General features: G+C 38.0%; 2 protein-coding genes across 9 annotated transcripts in view; one reads left to right on the forward strand and one right to left on the reverse strand.

Moving 5' to 3' along the window:
• Positions 1–917: 917 nt before the first annotated feature.
• Positions 918–3560, reverse strand: snai2 (snail family zinc finger 2). Its single transcript, XM_051882610.1, has 3 exons — positions 3332–3560; positions 2206–2718; positions 918–2032 (listed from the first exon to the last, which is right to left on the reverse strand). The coding sequence occupies exons 1-3, from the start codon at positions 3408–3410 to the stop codon at positions 1851–1853; spliced, it is 774 nt and encodes a 257-aa protein (XP_051738570.1). The 5' UTR covers positions 3411–3560; the 3' UTR covers positions 918–1850.
• A 3474-nt stretch (positions 3561–7034) lies between these two features.
• The window catches only part of sntg1 (syntrophin, gamma 1), a 50489-nt gene continuing 42086 nt past the window's right edge, over positions 7035–15437 (forward strand). For 7 of the 8 annotated variants that reach the window (XM_051882671.1, XM_051882669.1, XM_051882667.1 and 4 more), the window contains exon 1: positions 7035–7396. The gene's annotated coding sequence lies outside the window, so the exon portion shown is untranslated. Of the gene's footprint in view, positions 7397–13056; positions 13094–15437 lie in introns of all 8 variants that reach the window. The other variant, XM_051882668.1, reaches the window with a different exon arrangement.

Consider the following 15437-nt stretch of genomic DNA (forward strand, 5'->3'; position numbering starts at 1 on the left):
AGTAAAGGACTTTCACATGTGTGAGAGCCAGTCTGGCTTTTCCCTTCAGAGACCCAGAGTCTTCAAAGAAATTGGCAGCAAAGTGAGATCAACATAGGGAGGAGGTGTAACATTTGGGATTTGTTTGGGAGCCGAACAGGTTCGCAAGGACAGGTTCATGTAGCCACACCACAAATTCACTGAATTTAAAATGAGTTGACCTCCTGAGGACATTTCATTGAGATGTACAACAAAAGTTGTCTTGTATAGTTACCACATCTCTTGACCACTTAATTTCCATGACTTTTCATGTCGGTTCTGATTAACTTCCTGAATATAAATAGCATCTCCACCAGCTTGACTTTTAAATTAATGACAGTAGTTCATACAACTTGCTTTTTCCTCCACAGTAAACTGCAAACACATTTGCATCATGAAATACTTAAACTGCACTTTGATGAACTCCCACGATGTAAGTTAACTGTGGGAAAGAGTCAAACCATATTCTAAATTCAGGAACAGATAATAAACCAGCTCTTTACATCCTCCACAACCATGTTTTTCTAAACTTTAATTGTTAATGCAGATAAAAAAAAACAGCACACATTGCAGTGAAGCACTTTTCCAGAGATTTCTGTAAGAAATGTTCCTGTTAATGTGCCGTTAAGGGCCTTCCCATTTGCATACCATTATAAACCCTATGTAAATGTAAACATTAGGCTAATTGTTATTCAATGCAGCTGTTAAAAGCTTAAAAGGATAGTTCACCCAAAAATGAAAATAGTGTTCTTTTGGACCCCATTGACTTTCATTGCATAGACAACAGTTTTTCTTAAAGAAACATTTTTCGAAATAGCTTCTTTCCACAGGAGAAAGAAAAGTCATACAGGTTTGTAATGACATGAGGGTGAGTAAAAAGATGCCAAAAAGATGAAGAGTTATTCAAAAAAAGTGTAAATTTTATTTTTTGTACAAAATCATACCATTCATTTACACTTTGCAATACAAAGTACAATCATATCAGTGTCATATACATTCAAATAAACAATTACATGGCAAAATCTCTGAAGTTCCTGATGAAAAAAGGCACATGGCAAAGTATTGCATGTCTTGAGTGCTGGTTAATTGCTGTTGTGTTTTGACCGCACAACAGTTTAAATACTTTTAATTCAAGAAAACATCATTTTGCACTTGTTCCCCATTTAAAAACATGGCGTTAATTATTCCTTTGGTCTCAAGCTCATCTACGGTTTGAAATATCTGACCGATTACCTCAGAAAAGAAAAACGATAAACAAAAAAAGTGTCCGTCTTACCCATTTAAGATGTAAACCGGTCTAAATTATTGCTTATTAGAGAGGCTACACATTTAAAACCTCCCAAATAGTACATATCCGTAAACAAATGTACAGTACACATCAACCCAACCCAACCCGGACAGGGCAAATACTGTTAAAATGGAAGGCACATGACAGGCGCATGACATGTTGAATGAATCTGCGTTTGCACTGAAATGAAAAGGCTTCTTAGTCAGTGAGTTAAGACCACCAGGGATCTGGCAAACAGTCTTTTCTTTTGTGCCTTTTCCTTTCTGAGGGTGTTGAAGGTTCTCCGGGAACCAAACTCAAAGCGGAAAAGGCTGTTTTGGGTCAGTTTTATTTGTTAGCGTGAAGCGTCTTGGGTGGAACCTGATCTTTAAGTGACTCCACAAACACTTTATTCATTCAGACCCTGGGGCGATGCATTTTTAAATTGTCAGGGATGCATTTGGCGCTCCGTATCCAGTTCATCACGAGTATACTGACAGGAAGAGCAGGTCCAAGATCAGCATTCACAATTGGAGGCACTTGTGTGTGCGTGTGTGGTTCTCTCTCAGTGTGCAATGCAACAGCCAGATTCCTCATGTTTGTGCAGCAGCGACATGCGAGAGAAGGTTTTGGAGCAGTTTTTGCACTGGTATTTCTTCACATCCGAGTGAGTCTGCAGGTGAGCTCGGAGGTTCGACCGGTCCGCAAATGCACGACTGCAGTGTGGGCATGAAAAAGGTTTCTCACCTAATGAACAAAAAAAAAAATTCACGTCAGTCCACATTAAAGTACTGCTGCATCATGCAATGCTGCCAACATAATATTTGGAAGCAATCAATCTAAATTCTGTGCATTTCCACATGCATATGCACAAAGTGTTTCAATAGCATCAAATAAACGCAACTGTGTGATCTTCTCACCTGTATGTGTCCTAATGTGTCCTTGCAGCAACCAAGGTCTGGAGAAAGCTTTCCCACACATTTTGCAAACGCACGGCAGTGTGTGTGTCCTTATGTGCATCTTTAGGGCCCCTAGACTCACATATTCCTTCTCGCAGTACTTGCAGCTGAACGACTTCCTGGTCTGTGCGTCGCAGTGCAGCTGCTTGTGTTTCATGAGTCCGGAATATGTGCTGTAGGACTTGTTACACAAACTGCACTGAAACTTCTCAGCGTCTGACAGTTTAGTCGACTGTATCCGCTCGTCTTCATCGCTCCTGGGGCTCTCCGAACCGCTGTGGTCTTTATTAGAGGACGTGTCGGAGAGGGACGAAGGGTATCCGGAGATGGGAGACAGGTCGCTGGGCAGAGGGGACAGGGGCAGGCTGCTGGTAGTCCACACTGTTATGGGGTTGTACGCCACCGGGCTTAACACTTCAGGTTGAGGTATAACAGGCACCGGGAGGGTTTTTAAGACATATGGGGAAATAAACACTGCAATAAAAGGGGAAATACAATCACATTAGTTCACTCGACCAGATAAACTTGACAAGTGACATTCTATATTCCATAAATTATCATTTATGGCCATCTTCATTGAGAAAATGCATAGAATATTTACACTTATAAAAAGTTACACTGCAGAATCATTTAAAATGGTAACCAGTTACAGGACCAAAGATACACTTTCCCTTGAACATTCATATACATTTGAAGGTAAACACTAATGTTATACACCAACTACCCATTTAAGTAACTTTATATGGGGTTACAGTTAGAAACAATAATAATATCTGGCTATCCTTCGACAAAAACAGTCCTAAAGGATGTGTACTGGACTTCTAAATGAGATATTTTGAATCATAATGAGAGCCGAACGGATAAAATTGCTATTTTTCCAGTAGGAACTGGTGCCATTAGGATCAATTATTCCATTTAGATATGTAGTCTTCATGTACAAACACAAACTTCAAGGAAAAAACTGGCAATGGTTTGATTCAATAAACAAAACTTTTTAGTGTTAAGTGCCATACATTTAACAAAGAGTTGCAAGACACTAAAAAAGTTTAACTAACTGTTAGGGAGTTAGAATCGTCAAATCACAAACCTGTTGGACTCTCCAGTTCACTATAATTCGGTTTCTTGGCTGCATTGAAATGCTTCTTTACTAGGAATGAACGCGGCATCCTGAAATACTTATAAAGTTGGCTGGCAGATATAATGGTCCTTTCTTCTCTTTTATAAAGTCAAATCACTGTAATCCTTATTGCTCGGTCCAGCAGGGCTTCATCTTCCAGCGCAGAGCTGCTCTAACACTCCAGCACCTCAGTGCAAAAAAACAAGTAAATACTTCCAATCAGGTGCAAAGGGAGGGGCCGAGCGTTTGACATGTGCATATTCATAAACGCCGCGCCAATCAAAATAGAGGCGTGACTTTAGGGGGCGTGGCCAAGGAAAGGAAGACAGGTGTTCAGGCTAGAGATGTCTATGGAGGTGAAGTAATGTTCAGACTTGTCACAGATGGTTAAAGCACACAGATTGTTGAAAAGCCGTTATTACTAAATGTTTGAATCAGGAGATGACTTTAAAATAACAATTCCTCAAAGGGAATTTAGATTTTGTCATCAAATGATTTGTGAACACTAAAAAAAATTATAGTCTTTATGTTGGTGGCGTTTAATTTTACTAGACATTAAGTGAAAGTGTTCATTTTGTCACCACCCATATTTTTTAAATCAAACAGTTCAAAAATATGTTTTAAAAAATATACATCATATAGGCTACATTTAGCTATGGATTTAGAGTTAAAGTTGAATAAAATTCAACATACACGTTCTTTTTTTACGGTCTATGATTCAAGCATGTCTGGATTACATGCAGTTCACTAGCGCCCTCTTGTGTTCACTCGACTACTTCTAATATAGCATGATTGGTCAGTGACCGTGTGGTCAAGGTAATTTGGTATTGTGTAATTATTATTTTTTTCAATGCATAAACAATTAAAGGGATGGAGAATTAAATTAAGACTAAAACTGAATTTGTTATAGACATACATACATTCAAAATATCATCAAGGCTTTTCTGAAAAAGTTCAATTATTATGTATTTAAAATGATAAAATCAATAAACCAGTTGATTAGAGCCATTAAAAGTGCTGTTTTCATTTTTATACCCTGACTAGTGTACCATTATAACATGTTCCCTCTCAGCTGTGTTTGTGCTCTATCTTTCTTATAATGAATCTCATTGTGTTTCAAATTTTGTTATCTAGTGCCGTACATTTTAAGTGTGCCTTGAGTGTCCAGTCGCTATTTGGAGTCACCGTATATTCATTGTGTTGTAAAGTCACGACATTTTTATGCTGATAGAACCATTCGCACCTCTGAGTTGTTTACATTTAGTACAATCTAGAAACGATTCATAAATGGAAAGCTGATTTTAGATGGCCGTTCCAGTGAAAACAGTGTTTTCAGAGTTAATTCATAAAGACACATCATACTTTAGTCAAGCAACTTAGACCAAAGTGATTGAAAGCTGTATATTTGGATTCATTTTCTGTTCAAGAAGCATCAGTAAGAAAAGTGAATAGGTAAAATCAACGACCATCAAATGGAGATAACAGATAACCATCATCACATCATTGCTGTGAATATAAAGGAAGCACCTCTCAATAGGGCCTCTTGTCTTGAGTAATTAAAACAGGCACACGCTAAGCAGATTTTCTACCTCTTCTGGGGGAAATTTTAATTGTAAGTCAGATTTCTTATCTGCCAAAACTAATTACAGAAATGGAGGTGGTATCCTTTGTTCATAGCGTCGTAAAAGCAAGGGCATTCATTTCTCTGTTCTCAATGACATGAACAAATTTGTCTGTTTTTCCTCTGTGTCTATGTGTTTGATGGTATAAAGCACTGCAAATTATTATTATTTTTGCATTTAAACAATGCATTGCATGCCTTATTTTATATAAAAAATATATTTTCATGCATTGCATTAGTTTTGTTTCACTTGTATTTTCAATTATGTCAACTATAGTCTTGTCAACTGTTTGTACATGCATTGTTGACTCCAATTGCATGGGGCCGGATGAATGTATGGACCTTCACAGCCTCTGTTCAAGAGATCTAACGGCCATAAGGTGCAATGGGAATAGATATCCAGCAGTATGTTTGATGACTCAGTATATGTTTTAATGTTAATCTGCTGTGCAGACTGTATGAGCAAGTCATTTTTGCAGTTTTTATCTAAAGCGACTTACGGTACTTATTACATAGACAGTCTCCCTGGAGCAACCTGAGGTTAAGTGGCTTGCTCAAAGGCACAATGGTGATCACTCATGGATAACCCATTGTGGGAGTCAAAATTGTAACCTTTTCGTTATCAGACTAGATCTTTAACCACTATAGGCCTACTCTGTGTAGCTACTGAAAATCAAGAGAATCCAGTTAAAAGAAAGTGTCAATACTTGTGTGGCAAAATTTATATAATTCCCCTTTATCATTTGCATGTCAATGATATACAAAAATGCAGCGTAACAAGAGCCAAAGCAGATAGAGAACATGCATTATCGACTACTAAGTAAAACAGTATGCAACGGCTCATCATTTCTTTCAAATCATAACGAGTCATTACAGTAGTCTAACTAGCAACACTCAAGCACGTGCCCGTGTTAGCTAATTTATAATGTTGTGTAAAAACATCGTTGGTTATGTAAAGCTTTGAGGGGAATGTTCTCGCACAGCCCGTGGGTTCCTCTGCCTCCTTCACCAAATAATACCGCATTGAGAATCACGCACATGATGGAGCCTTAAAGTGGCATCCTCTCGTGCTTATGTGCACCGCGTCGTGTTACCCTCAGCTTTGATTTATCGTTATAAATGTCCTGATATTATATTAATACTAAAACGGACAGATGTTTAGCGTCGGTGAACAATGAAGGAATAAGGGGGGGGAAAGAGAGAGACGGGGAAAAAGCGCTTGTGATTAGCATAGGCACGTTCGGTTAGGGAATCGGCTCGTTCGAACGGTTCTCTTCAAATGAATCGGTTCAAAACACAAAGTCGCAAATTCGATTGAATCATGGCTCACAAATGTTTGCGAATCTCCCTACATGGGGTTTTATGTTACATTTTGGTTTATAGAAAGATAAACAGATGTTTAGGTTAGATTTAGCTTATATTGTAATGTTCATCGCATTCACCTCAGTTTAATTCAAAACATAGCCTAGTTCTATATTGGAGTGCAAGACTAGCCTACTTTACTGCATACTGCACAGTATATTATGTACACTACATTCTACACAGTATGTATGTTACATTGTGAAACAATAGCAAGAAGACTGGTAGGCTAGCATGCTATTCCAAACTTAGCCTAGGTTTAGCAAAATATACTACCATACTACAATTTCTACACAGTATGTTTCGCACAGATTGGCATGTATCCCAGTACACTCTTTGATTTTTAGGGTGACGAATGAACTGTAAGTAATATCTCTCAGTTTGATCAGACTGCCTGCTTTTACACAAATTTCAATTAAAAAGGCAGAAAAACCATATTATTTCCACTGAAAATGGGTACAATCATGCAACATAATGAGGTAATGTTACTACTGTTTGAAATGTTTATTATTGCAGACTGCATACTACTAAAATAGTAAAAATAGTATGCAGTGTACAAGCAGTATGCAGTGGCGTTTCATTTTGAACACAGAAAGTTCTCCCAAATGCGAGTGATTTGACTTACAAACGTTTTCGAATCGGCTCGATCGAATCATTCAAAAGAGCCAGTTCAAAGAACGGCTCGTTCGCGAATCGGACATCGTTACTTGTGGTTTTCAGCCGGTCATTATTATTGCTCAGGATGCCTAGCGACAGCAGGAGATATTTAGATGGAAAGCTGCATGGCTCAGATTGCGGAGGATGCTGGAGAACAAGACGGCAGATGTGTCTCGCCTGTTGTGGGAATATAAACTAAGAGCAAGTTTAAAGGACTCGCTTTGGAGGATTTTGCCAAGCGGTTGCGGATGGAGACTGTGCATTAGTGGTCGTTATGATCTGGAGGCTGAACACTCATTTTCCCATAGACATTGATGACAAATGCAAGAGGGATGGAAGAATTATGAACTTGAGTAGTGGAACCAATTGCAAATTACCACCTGTTAGTTGAATATCAGGTAAGGTTTTTAAACTAGCAGTGCTTTCTTAGTGGCTGTGTGTTTCCATTTAAATCCATTACAATTTACATTTGTATTTGATATGCTTTTGAAAGACCTTCACAGTGTCTCTAACCATAGTCACCTTTCAAATGCATCTAATTATAGAGTGGACAACTGTGGAGTGAAATCCCTTTCAGAATCTCACTGACCACCCATCCAGTTGATCTAAAAAATGAGGCTTTGTTGCCTAAAGTTGAGAGCATAAGCCTCTGATGCTGCATTAGAGCACAGAACAGCCTTCTTATGCACATTTTGCTGTGTCAGATCTTCCATTCACATCAGGTGCAATAAACCACCTTGTTCTCATCCTTATGCTAATGTCTATCAAATTGTTCTTCTGCTGGCAGCCCTTCAAAGATGAGTCTTTAGGGATGCCCATCATTTTTAATTAAGGGTTTCATACCCTCAAGCACCCAATTTGTCCTCAGTTTAATGTGATTGAATAATTCATTCAGATAAACATGTAAATATGATTAATATTTGGCATGCAAACATCTCCCAAGTTGATTTTTTGTAAAGCTGCTTTGAAACAATATGCCTAAAGCGCTGTAGACGTAAAACTGAATTGACTTAGCACCACAAGTGTCCAAGTGTCAGACGGTCAGCTGTCATCTTTTTCGTTGTAACCCATCTGTGGTTGTGTTGCATGTGGGACTAGTGTTCACATTCATATTCATTATATCAATATCCCATTTCTCTCACTCCACTAAGCAAAGTAACTAGAGCCTTCTGCATTCTTCAACATGAACAGGCCAGCATTATCATAATGTTTTGCCAGCGTGATCTGTGACAGATTGCTCATTACGCACATACACCCTATAGTGCCTCATTAACACGAAACACTGTTTAAATATAGTGATAATGGTTCCCTGTGCCGAGGGAGGAGTGAATGTGTTATGTGCGTTGTTGACTCAACCTGAATGTGACCTGCAGACAGCTGCTGAATGTCTTGTGGCTTTCCCATACCTAAAAAGACATCTTTCTTAAGTTAACACTTTTCTCGTGTTTTATTGTAAGCTATAGTGCTATAAAACAGCAAGTTAGCAAAATTCTAAGTTAGTGATCAACCCACCCAGAAAAATATATGCAGACAGATAATTAGAGAGGCGAGAATTTGTCTTGTCAAGAGATTTTTTTTGTGTCTGTGTGTGCACAGAATAAGAGGTAGTTTATGCCTTTATAAACATTCATACACTCTAAAAATTAAAGGTTATTTATGGGCATCTTTGGTTCCATGAAGTACCTTTAGAATTCATGGAATCTTTTCATTCCACAAAAGGTTCTTTATAGTGCACTCTTTAAAAAAAGGTTCAGTTGGAATCTATATAGAACCCTAGGGTTCTTTACTCAATTTTAAAGAATGCTTTATGCCAAAAAGGTTCTATATAAGGATAAATGTCTTAAATGATTGCATAATACTTTCATGTTTAACAGATTTTCATTTTTTTCTAGTGACAAAGCATACAAGATGTTTAATTCATAAAATGTAATTACATTAAAAATTAATTGAAACAAAATTAATTAATTCAAACTAAAGTCCTAAAATGATCCCACGATGGGAACCCCTAAAACGATTTTTATATATGAAACGATTGATAGAACCAAGGCCGTAACCATGTCTTGGGCTGCGTTCCACTCCAATTTTAGACACGCACTCGTGAACTTCCCTAAGCACTTCACCTCGGGGGAATCCCCGCTGCCATTTTGAAGTGCGTTCCACTTGGTGAAGTGGACAAGGGAAGTTTATATGGACAGACCCTCGTCCCCTCGATTTTGACAGAGGGAGCGAGTCTACTCCGATGTACACTTCAAGCAGCCCACAATTCAACTTGATTGGCCCTGTCCCAAATGGCACACTTCATGTGCACTTTCGGTCTTGTGGACTTACAATGGCCAGTGTGTGTCCACAAGACCATAGGGTGTCCCATTCGTCATTTAAGCTTAAAGGAACACTCCACTTTTTTTGAAAATAGGCTCATTTTCCAACTGCCCTAGAGTTAAACAGTTGAGTTTTGCTATTTTCGAATCCATTCAGCCAATCTCCGGGTCTGGCGGTACCACTTTTAGCATAGCTTAGCATAGTTCATTGAATCTGATGAGACCAATAGCATCTCGCTCAAAAATGACCAAAGAGTTTCGATATTTTTCCTATTTAAAACTTGACTCTTCTGTAGTTACATCAAGTACTAATACCGACGGAAAATGAAAAGTTGTGATTTTCTAGGCCGATATGGCTAGGAACTATACTCTCATTCCGGCGTAATAATCAAGGAACTTTGCTGCCGTACCATGGGTGCAGCAGGCGCAATGATATTACACAGTGGCTGTGACCCCCTGTTTGCACAGGGAACGTGCCTTGCAACCAAGGAGACATTTGTGAGAGACGCTGCGTAATATCATTGCGCCTGCTGCACCCATGGTACGGCAGCAAAGTTCCTTGATTATTACGCCGGAATGAGAGTATAGTTCCTAGCCATATCGTTCTAATCAGATTCAATGAACTATGCTAAGCTATGCTAAAAGTGGTACCGCCAGACCTGGAGATCGGCTGAATGGATTCGAAAACGGTAACTTAATTGTTTAACTCTAGGGGAGTTGGAAAATGTGCCTATTTTCAAAAAAAGTGGAGTGTTCCTTTAAAGAAGGGTGCTCGTGAGCGCCCCCTTTGCGGCTACTATGCGCCCTCGATGCGCACTTCCGCTGAGCTACGCAGAGAACTTTACCCGGCAGCCAAAGCGGCATTACGTCGTGAAAGTGCGGACTCAGAGGAAGACCATGAGGGTTTAGGGTGCCATTTGGGAGAGGGCCATTGTGACGTCACAGCATATTGTGTTCAGCTGTAGTGTATTATTTTGAGAATGAATCGCATAATAGTGTATAATATTAATTATGTTGAGATTTAATTGCAAAATACTTGTAGCTACCTTATATGAATTCACAGTCTAAGTTTATACTATTGATATTTTATTTTCCGTTTGTGTAATTTTATTTTTCTCCAACAGCTCATATACCTATAGGATTTTATATATTTTCTCCAACAGCTTATATGCACATTAAATGGTGCATAAAACAAATTCATAAGTAAAAGCTGCCAAGCTCCATAGTGAATTCCAAGTGATCAAGGGCATAGTGCGTTTCAATTAAACCTTATGCACAAGTTCCGCCAGTAGTGGGCACTTGTGCAATGTAAGCAATGACGAGACGGAGAGAAGTTTGCGAGTGAAGGGCATAAAAATTTGGAGTGAAACGCAGCCTTGAACATTGGGGGGGGGGAGACCATTTTTTTCCTGGGGGAACCATTTTTTATCTTTTATTGAAAGGAATTAAATAATTAAAAGGGATTTAAGGGAATAACGAAAAAGAAATAAGAACAGTAAAAGTTTAAACTAATTTAAACTATTTGCAGATAGGGCTGGGACGATACATCGATTCTCGATCGATACAATGAATCTGGATCAATCCTGATATTTCCCTCTTGAATCGATTCTGAGCTTAGTTTTAACAGCAGATGGCGCTCTTGGCTAGTTTTTAACTGCACGCTCAAATGCTGACGAAGAAGAGTACTGGAGAGCGCTCGTGCGTTCGGTTGAGTCAGTCGGCCCATCTGATCATTCTGATTGGCTGTTCAGCTACTGCCACCTGCTGGTACGGAAAGGCATTTCTTCTTACCTTCGGGTGTCTTGGCCTTTGGGTGTCAAGCGTCGGTTTGGTGTGTCAGGGCAACTTTGGACCCAGACGCTTATCTTCTTAATCAAATAATAGCTTTTTTATATTCAAAACGGTGAAATTTCATAAAAATGTTGAGTATTTTGCATCACTTCTGAATATTTCAATCCTAAAACAGTTGTCAAATATTAAATGTTTAGCTACTTACTCGCCACATACTCTTTCACTGCTAAAACGAAAGGGTCGCATTCGAATTCACACTCGTCTTCTGTGAACAGTAAGCCACGCCTTCTTTGATTTGATTGGCCAGCTCACTTATCCTGACAGTGATGAGCGCTGTTAGACCGCTGAGGCAGACCAGCCTAAAAATTTAACTTTTGAAAGTTTTTTTGTCATCCTAATAAACAGAACTGTGCATAATGGAGTACAAAAGCATCGATATCTTGACCCCCTCAATGTCTTTGGTGGTCACGGCCCTGGATAGAACCCTTTTCTAGATAGAACCATATATAGAATTCTTTAGATCTTCAGATTGAGGGAAAAAAATTATCTTTTAAGAACTGTTGGCTGAAAGCTTCTTTTGGAAACCCAAAATGGTTCTGCTATGGCATCACTGTGAAAACCCCCTTGAAATCTTTATTTTTAAGAGTGTAGACATGATTTCTTAAGATTATATTCTACCTTGAGACATGCTATAAATATACATATACCTTAAATGAATATTTAATGTTTGATATATCTGCTACAGCATGTCAGATTTGTTTGACTACTTTCTTCTTCATGGATGTAGCAGCTTCAGACCCATCAGTGCTTTCCTAAAAGTGAACCACCCAAAACCCTTTTGTCACTGTAAGTGGCAGGAAGGCACCAGGCAAATCTTTGCTCATGCCTGCAGTGCGCGGTTTATCGTTTTGTCTCACTTGCAATCACAGCGGTGGCAGCATTCAAGGTTACCCAGCATACCCTGAATAGTAACAGACAAGTGCTCTTTTGATCCATTAGCCAGCGGAAGTATCCAGCAGACATTTCTCGTAAAATGTGATGGGACAGATGGTGAGGCTTTTGTAACAGCAGTGATTTCTGTGGAACAAGCTTAAAGGAACGCAGAAACAATGAAAATGATGGGGTGCGTATAAGAGAGATATGATGATAATGGTGTGCTTTGATGCTGGTGCTCTCCGGCTAAACTATAAATAGTGTGTGTAGTTTAATGCAACATTGCCATTAGAAATTTCATTAAATAGAAAATAACAACTGGTCTATTAAAAATGTCTTGCATGAACATTATTCTGAATAAACACAACAAGGCTTAAACTATGTTAACACTGTATGTAAAAATGAATGAACAGCTTTTCCTAACATAAATTGTGCTCAATAAAGACATGAGTTACACCTCTGAAATGACTTGAACCACAAATCCCTTCATCCTTGTTCCAACATCTAGTGGAAAGCTGAAGAGTGTAATCTGTTATAACAGAAAAGAGAGGACCAGCTCACTAAAAGGGTTAAAGGGTTAGTTCACCCAAAAATGAAAATTCATTAATTACTCACCCTCATGTCGTTACAAACCCGTAAGACCTTCGTTCTTCTTCGGAACACAAATTAAGATATTTTTGATGAAATCCGAGAGTTTTTTTTTTTTTTTTTATCCCCCATAGAAAGCAACATAATTACCACATTCAAGGTCCAGAAAGACATCATTAAAATACTCAATTTTAAACTAGACTATTTTAAATTGTCAAATAAAGTCATTATTTTTGTTTTGTTTTCGCGCACAAAAAGTATTCTTGTCGCTTCATAACATTAAGGTTGAACCACTGTAGTCACGTTGACTATTTTAACAATGTTTTTACTACTTTTCTGGACCTTGAATGTGGTAATTTCATTGCAGTCTATTGGAGGACAGAAAGCTCACGAATTTCATTAAAAATGTCTTAATTTGCATTCTGCAGATGAACGAAGGTCTTACGAGTTTGGAATGACATGAGGGTGAGTAATTAATGACATAATTTTCATTTTTGGGTGAACTAACCCTTTAAATGTCCAGTAAGCACCAAATGGGTGTGGTGTTTGGATGTGCATTTACTTTTGGCCATGTGGAGTAAGGAAGAGTGGGGTAAAACGTGTCTGTGTGTGGGTAAGCTGTGTCACTATATTAATCAGACAAACTGTGCATATTTTTTATTAAATGGCCATATATTTAGAAAAATGCCAATTGTGCAAAGTGGATTGAGTGATGCACCTACGAAAAGTGTTTTTGTGCTTTTTTTGCATGTCGCATGTCATTTCTGCATTGCAGGTAAAATGCATTTTATTTCACAGCAAATTCTGCAAATATGTATGATACATGTTGATGAATTGGCAATGTTTAAGTTGTACTTTTTTGGCTAAAGGTTAGCCATGAATTATTAAATAAATAATAAAAAGTGGTTTTGCTAAGTTTTGCTAAGTTTCAACTAATAGTGATCAAATATTCATACAAATGGTAATGCAAAATATTGACAATTGTTTCGCTACAATAATATATTCTGTATATTAAAATAGTAATAATATTTGGATATTAAAACAAATCTGAATAATGTGCATTAAAATGAGACATTAAAATTGGAATATGCAATGGACTATACTAAATGTAAAGTGTTTTTTTCCCAATATATCTTCAATTAAAATTAAAAATGTGAATTTCAATTAATCTTTAATATTATATGGGTAAAATGACTTTTTTTTTTTTGTGAAAAGCTGCATTTCTGTGGTTCTTTATTAAAGATGCTTTCTGCAGTTAAAAGAATACATCTTGAAATATAATTAAGTGTATACATTTTATCGCATTTCTTCTTGACTAGAGGTCAACTTAAAGGGTTAGTTCACCCAAAAATGAAAATTCTGTCATTAATCACTCACCCTCATGTCGTTCCACACCCGTAAGACCTTCGATCATCTTCAGAACACAAATTAAGATATTTTTGATGAAATTCAAGTTTTTTTTTTTTTAATCCCCCATAGAAAGCAACGAAATGACCACATTCAAGGTACAGAAAAGTAGTAAAGACATCGTTAAAATAGTCAACGTCATTATTATTATTATTTATTGTGTTTTTTTGCACACAAAAAGTATTCTCGTCGCTTCATAACATTAAGGTTGAACCACTGTAGTCACGTTGACTCTTTAACGATGTCTACTTTTCTGGACCTTAAATGTGGTAATAATAACATCGCAGTCTATCGGAGGCCAGAAAACTCACGGATTTCATCAAAAATATCTTAATTTGTGTTCCGAAGATGAATGAAGGTCTTACAGGTGTGGAATGACATGAGGGTGAGTAATTAATGACAGAATTTCATTTTTGGGTGAACTAACCCTTTAAGTAAAAAGTGACACATCTGATCTTACCCTGCTCTCCTCTAGAATAATGTTGGAATATGATGGAGAAAAATACATGCAGAACTGTAGAAGTCTTTCTTGAGATTTTTTTTTCTGAAATATTCATCAAACTCTGCATGTGTCTACACTTTCACTGAGCCGTTAAGTGTGTTACAATGTGTGTTTCTTTATTTGGATGCAGATTGTCATGGACCATATGGTTGTTTCAGAACGTGTAATGTGTTTGCCAGCATGCAAGGATAGTCAAAGTCAAAAATGAACAATAGCTTCAAGCAGTCATGCTAATTCAATCTTGTCAAGCGCACACAATAATAAGCTCAGCCTTTTGTTGCCAAATGATCCTTGTTTCTTGGCTGATAGTTCATGTTTATACTGCTTGGTTGCTAGAATAGACCCTGTTTTGTCATGCTGTGTGGTTGTTTAACTGATTTCTGATCTTTAAATTTTATTGGCTTGAAAATGGGAGTTTCCACAAACACAGTACCGCCCCTTGGAATGCCTCGAAATGATGCAGCACCTTTAGAGACGTGATTGGGTTTAGAATGAGGCGCCGTTCCCGGTTTCCATCGTCATTAAGCTTAGCATCGTCCGTGTGGAGTTCCAGTGCAGTCAGATTGAGTGACCAGGTGGTTAGAATATAAATGAATGGGTCATGAATAATAAACTGTCTTTGCTTTCTCATTCACAACTGCATGGATGCTAAGTTCAGCGTCTATCGAGCAGCAGAGGGTTAAGTACAGCATTCAAGGGCAGCGCAGCAGTTTTTAGCAACAAGCGTCATTGAGTTTTTTCAGCCTCTGTTCACTGGACCTGAAATGTGAACTAATTTCTATCTCTGAATTTCTTTAGTGCCATGGAACCTGTCACATCCACAATGACTGCTGTAGATTATAGTATATTATTTGCAAATTATTGTTTCCTGAGAATCACAATTCAGATCACAAATGGCTT

This window comes from Ctenopharyngodon idella, chromosome 23, assembly GCF_019924925.1.
Source record: "Ctenopharyngodon idella isolate HZGC_01 chromosome 23, HZGC01, whole genome shotgun sequence".
NCBI classification, from domain to species: domain Eukaryota; kingdom Metazoa; phylum Chordata; class Actinopteri; order Cypriniformes; family Xenocyprididae; genus Ctenopharyngodon; species Ctenopharyngodon idella.

What these genes read in the sequence shown, in the direction of transcription:
- snai2 (XM_051882610.1), bottom strand. Translation starts at nt 3,410, where the DNA reads ATGCCGCGTTCATTCCTAGTAAAGAAGCATTTCAATGCAGCCAAGAAA. An exon ending in TGAACTGGAGAGTCCAACAG is followed by an intron (nt 2,719 to 3,331) that starts GTTTGTGATTTG and finishes CTTTTATTGCAG; the next exon opens with TGTTTATTTCCCCATATGTC. An exon ending in ACACATTAGGACACATACAG is followed by an intron (nt 2,033 to 2,205) that starts GTGAGAAGATCA and finishes TTTGTTCATTAG; the next exon opens with GTGAGAAACCTTTTTCATGC.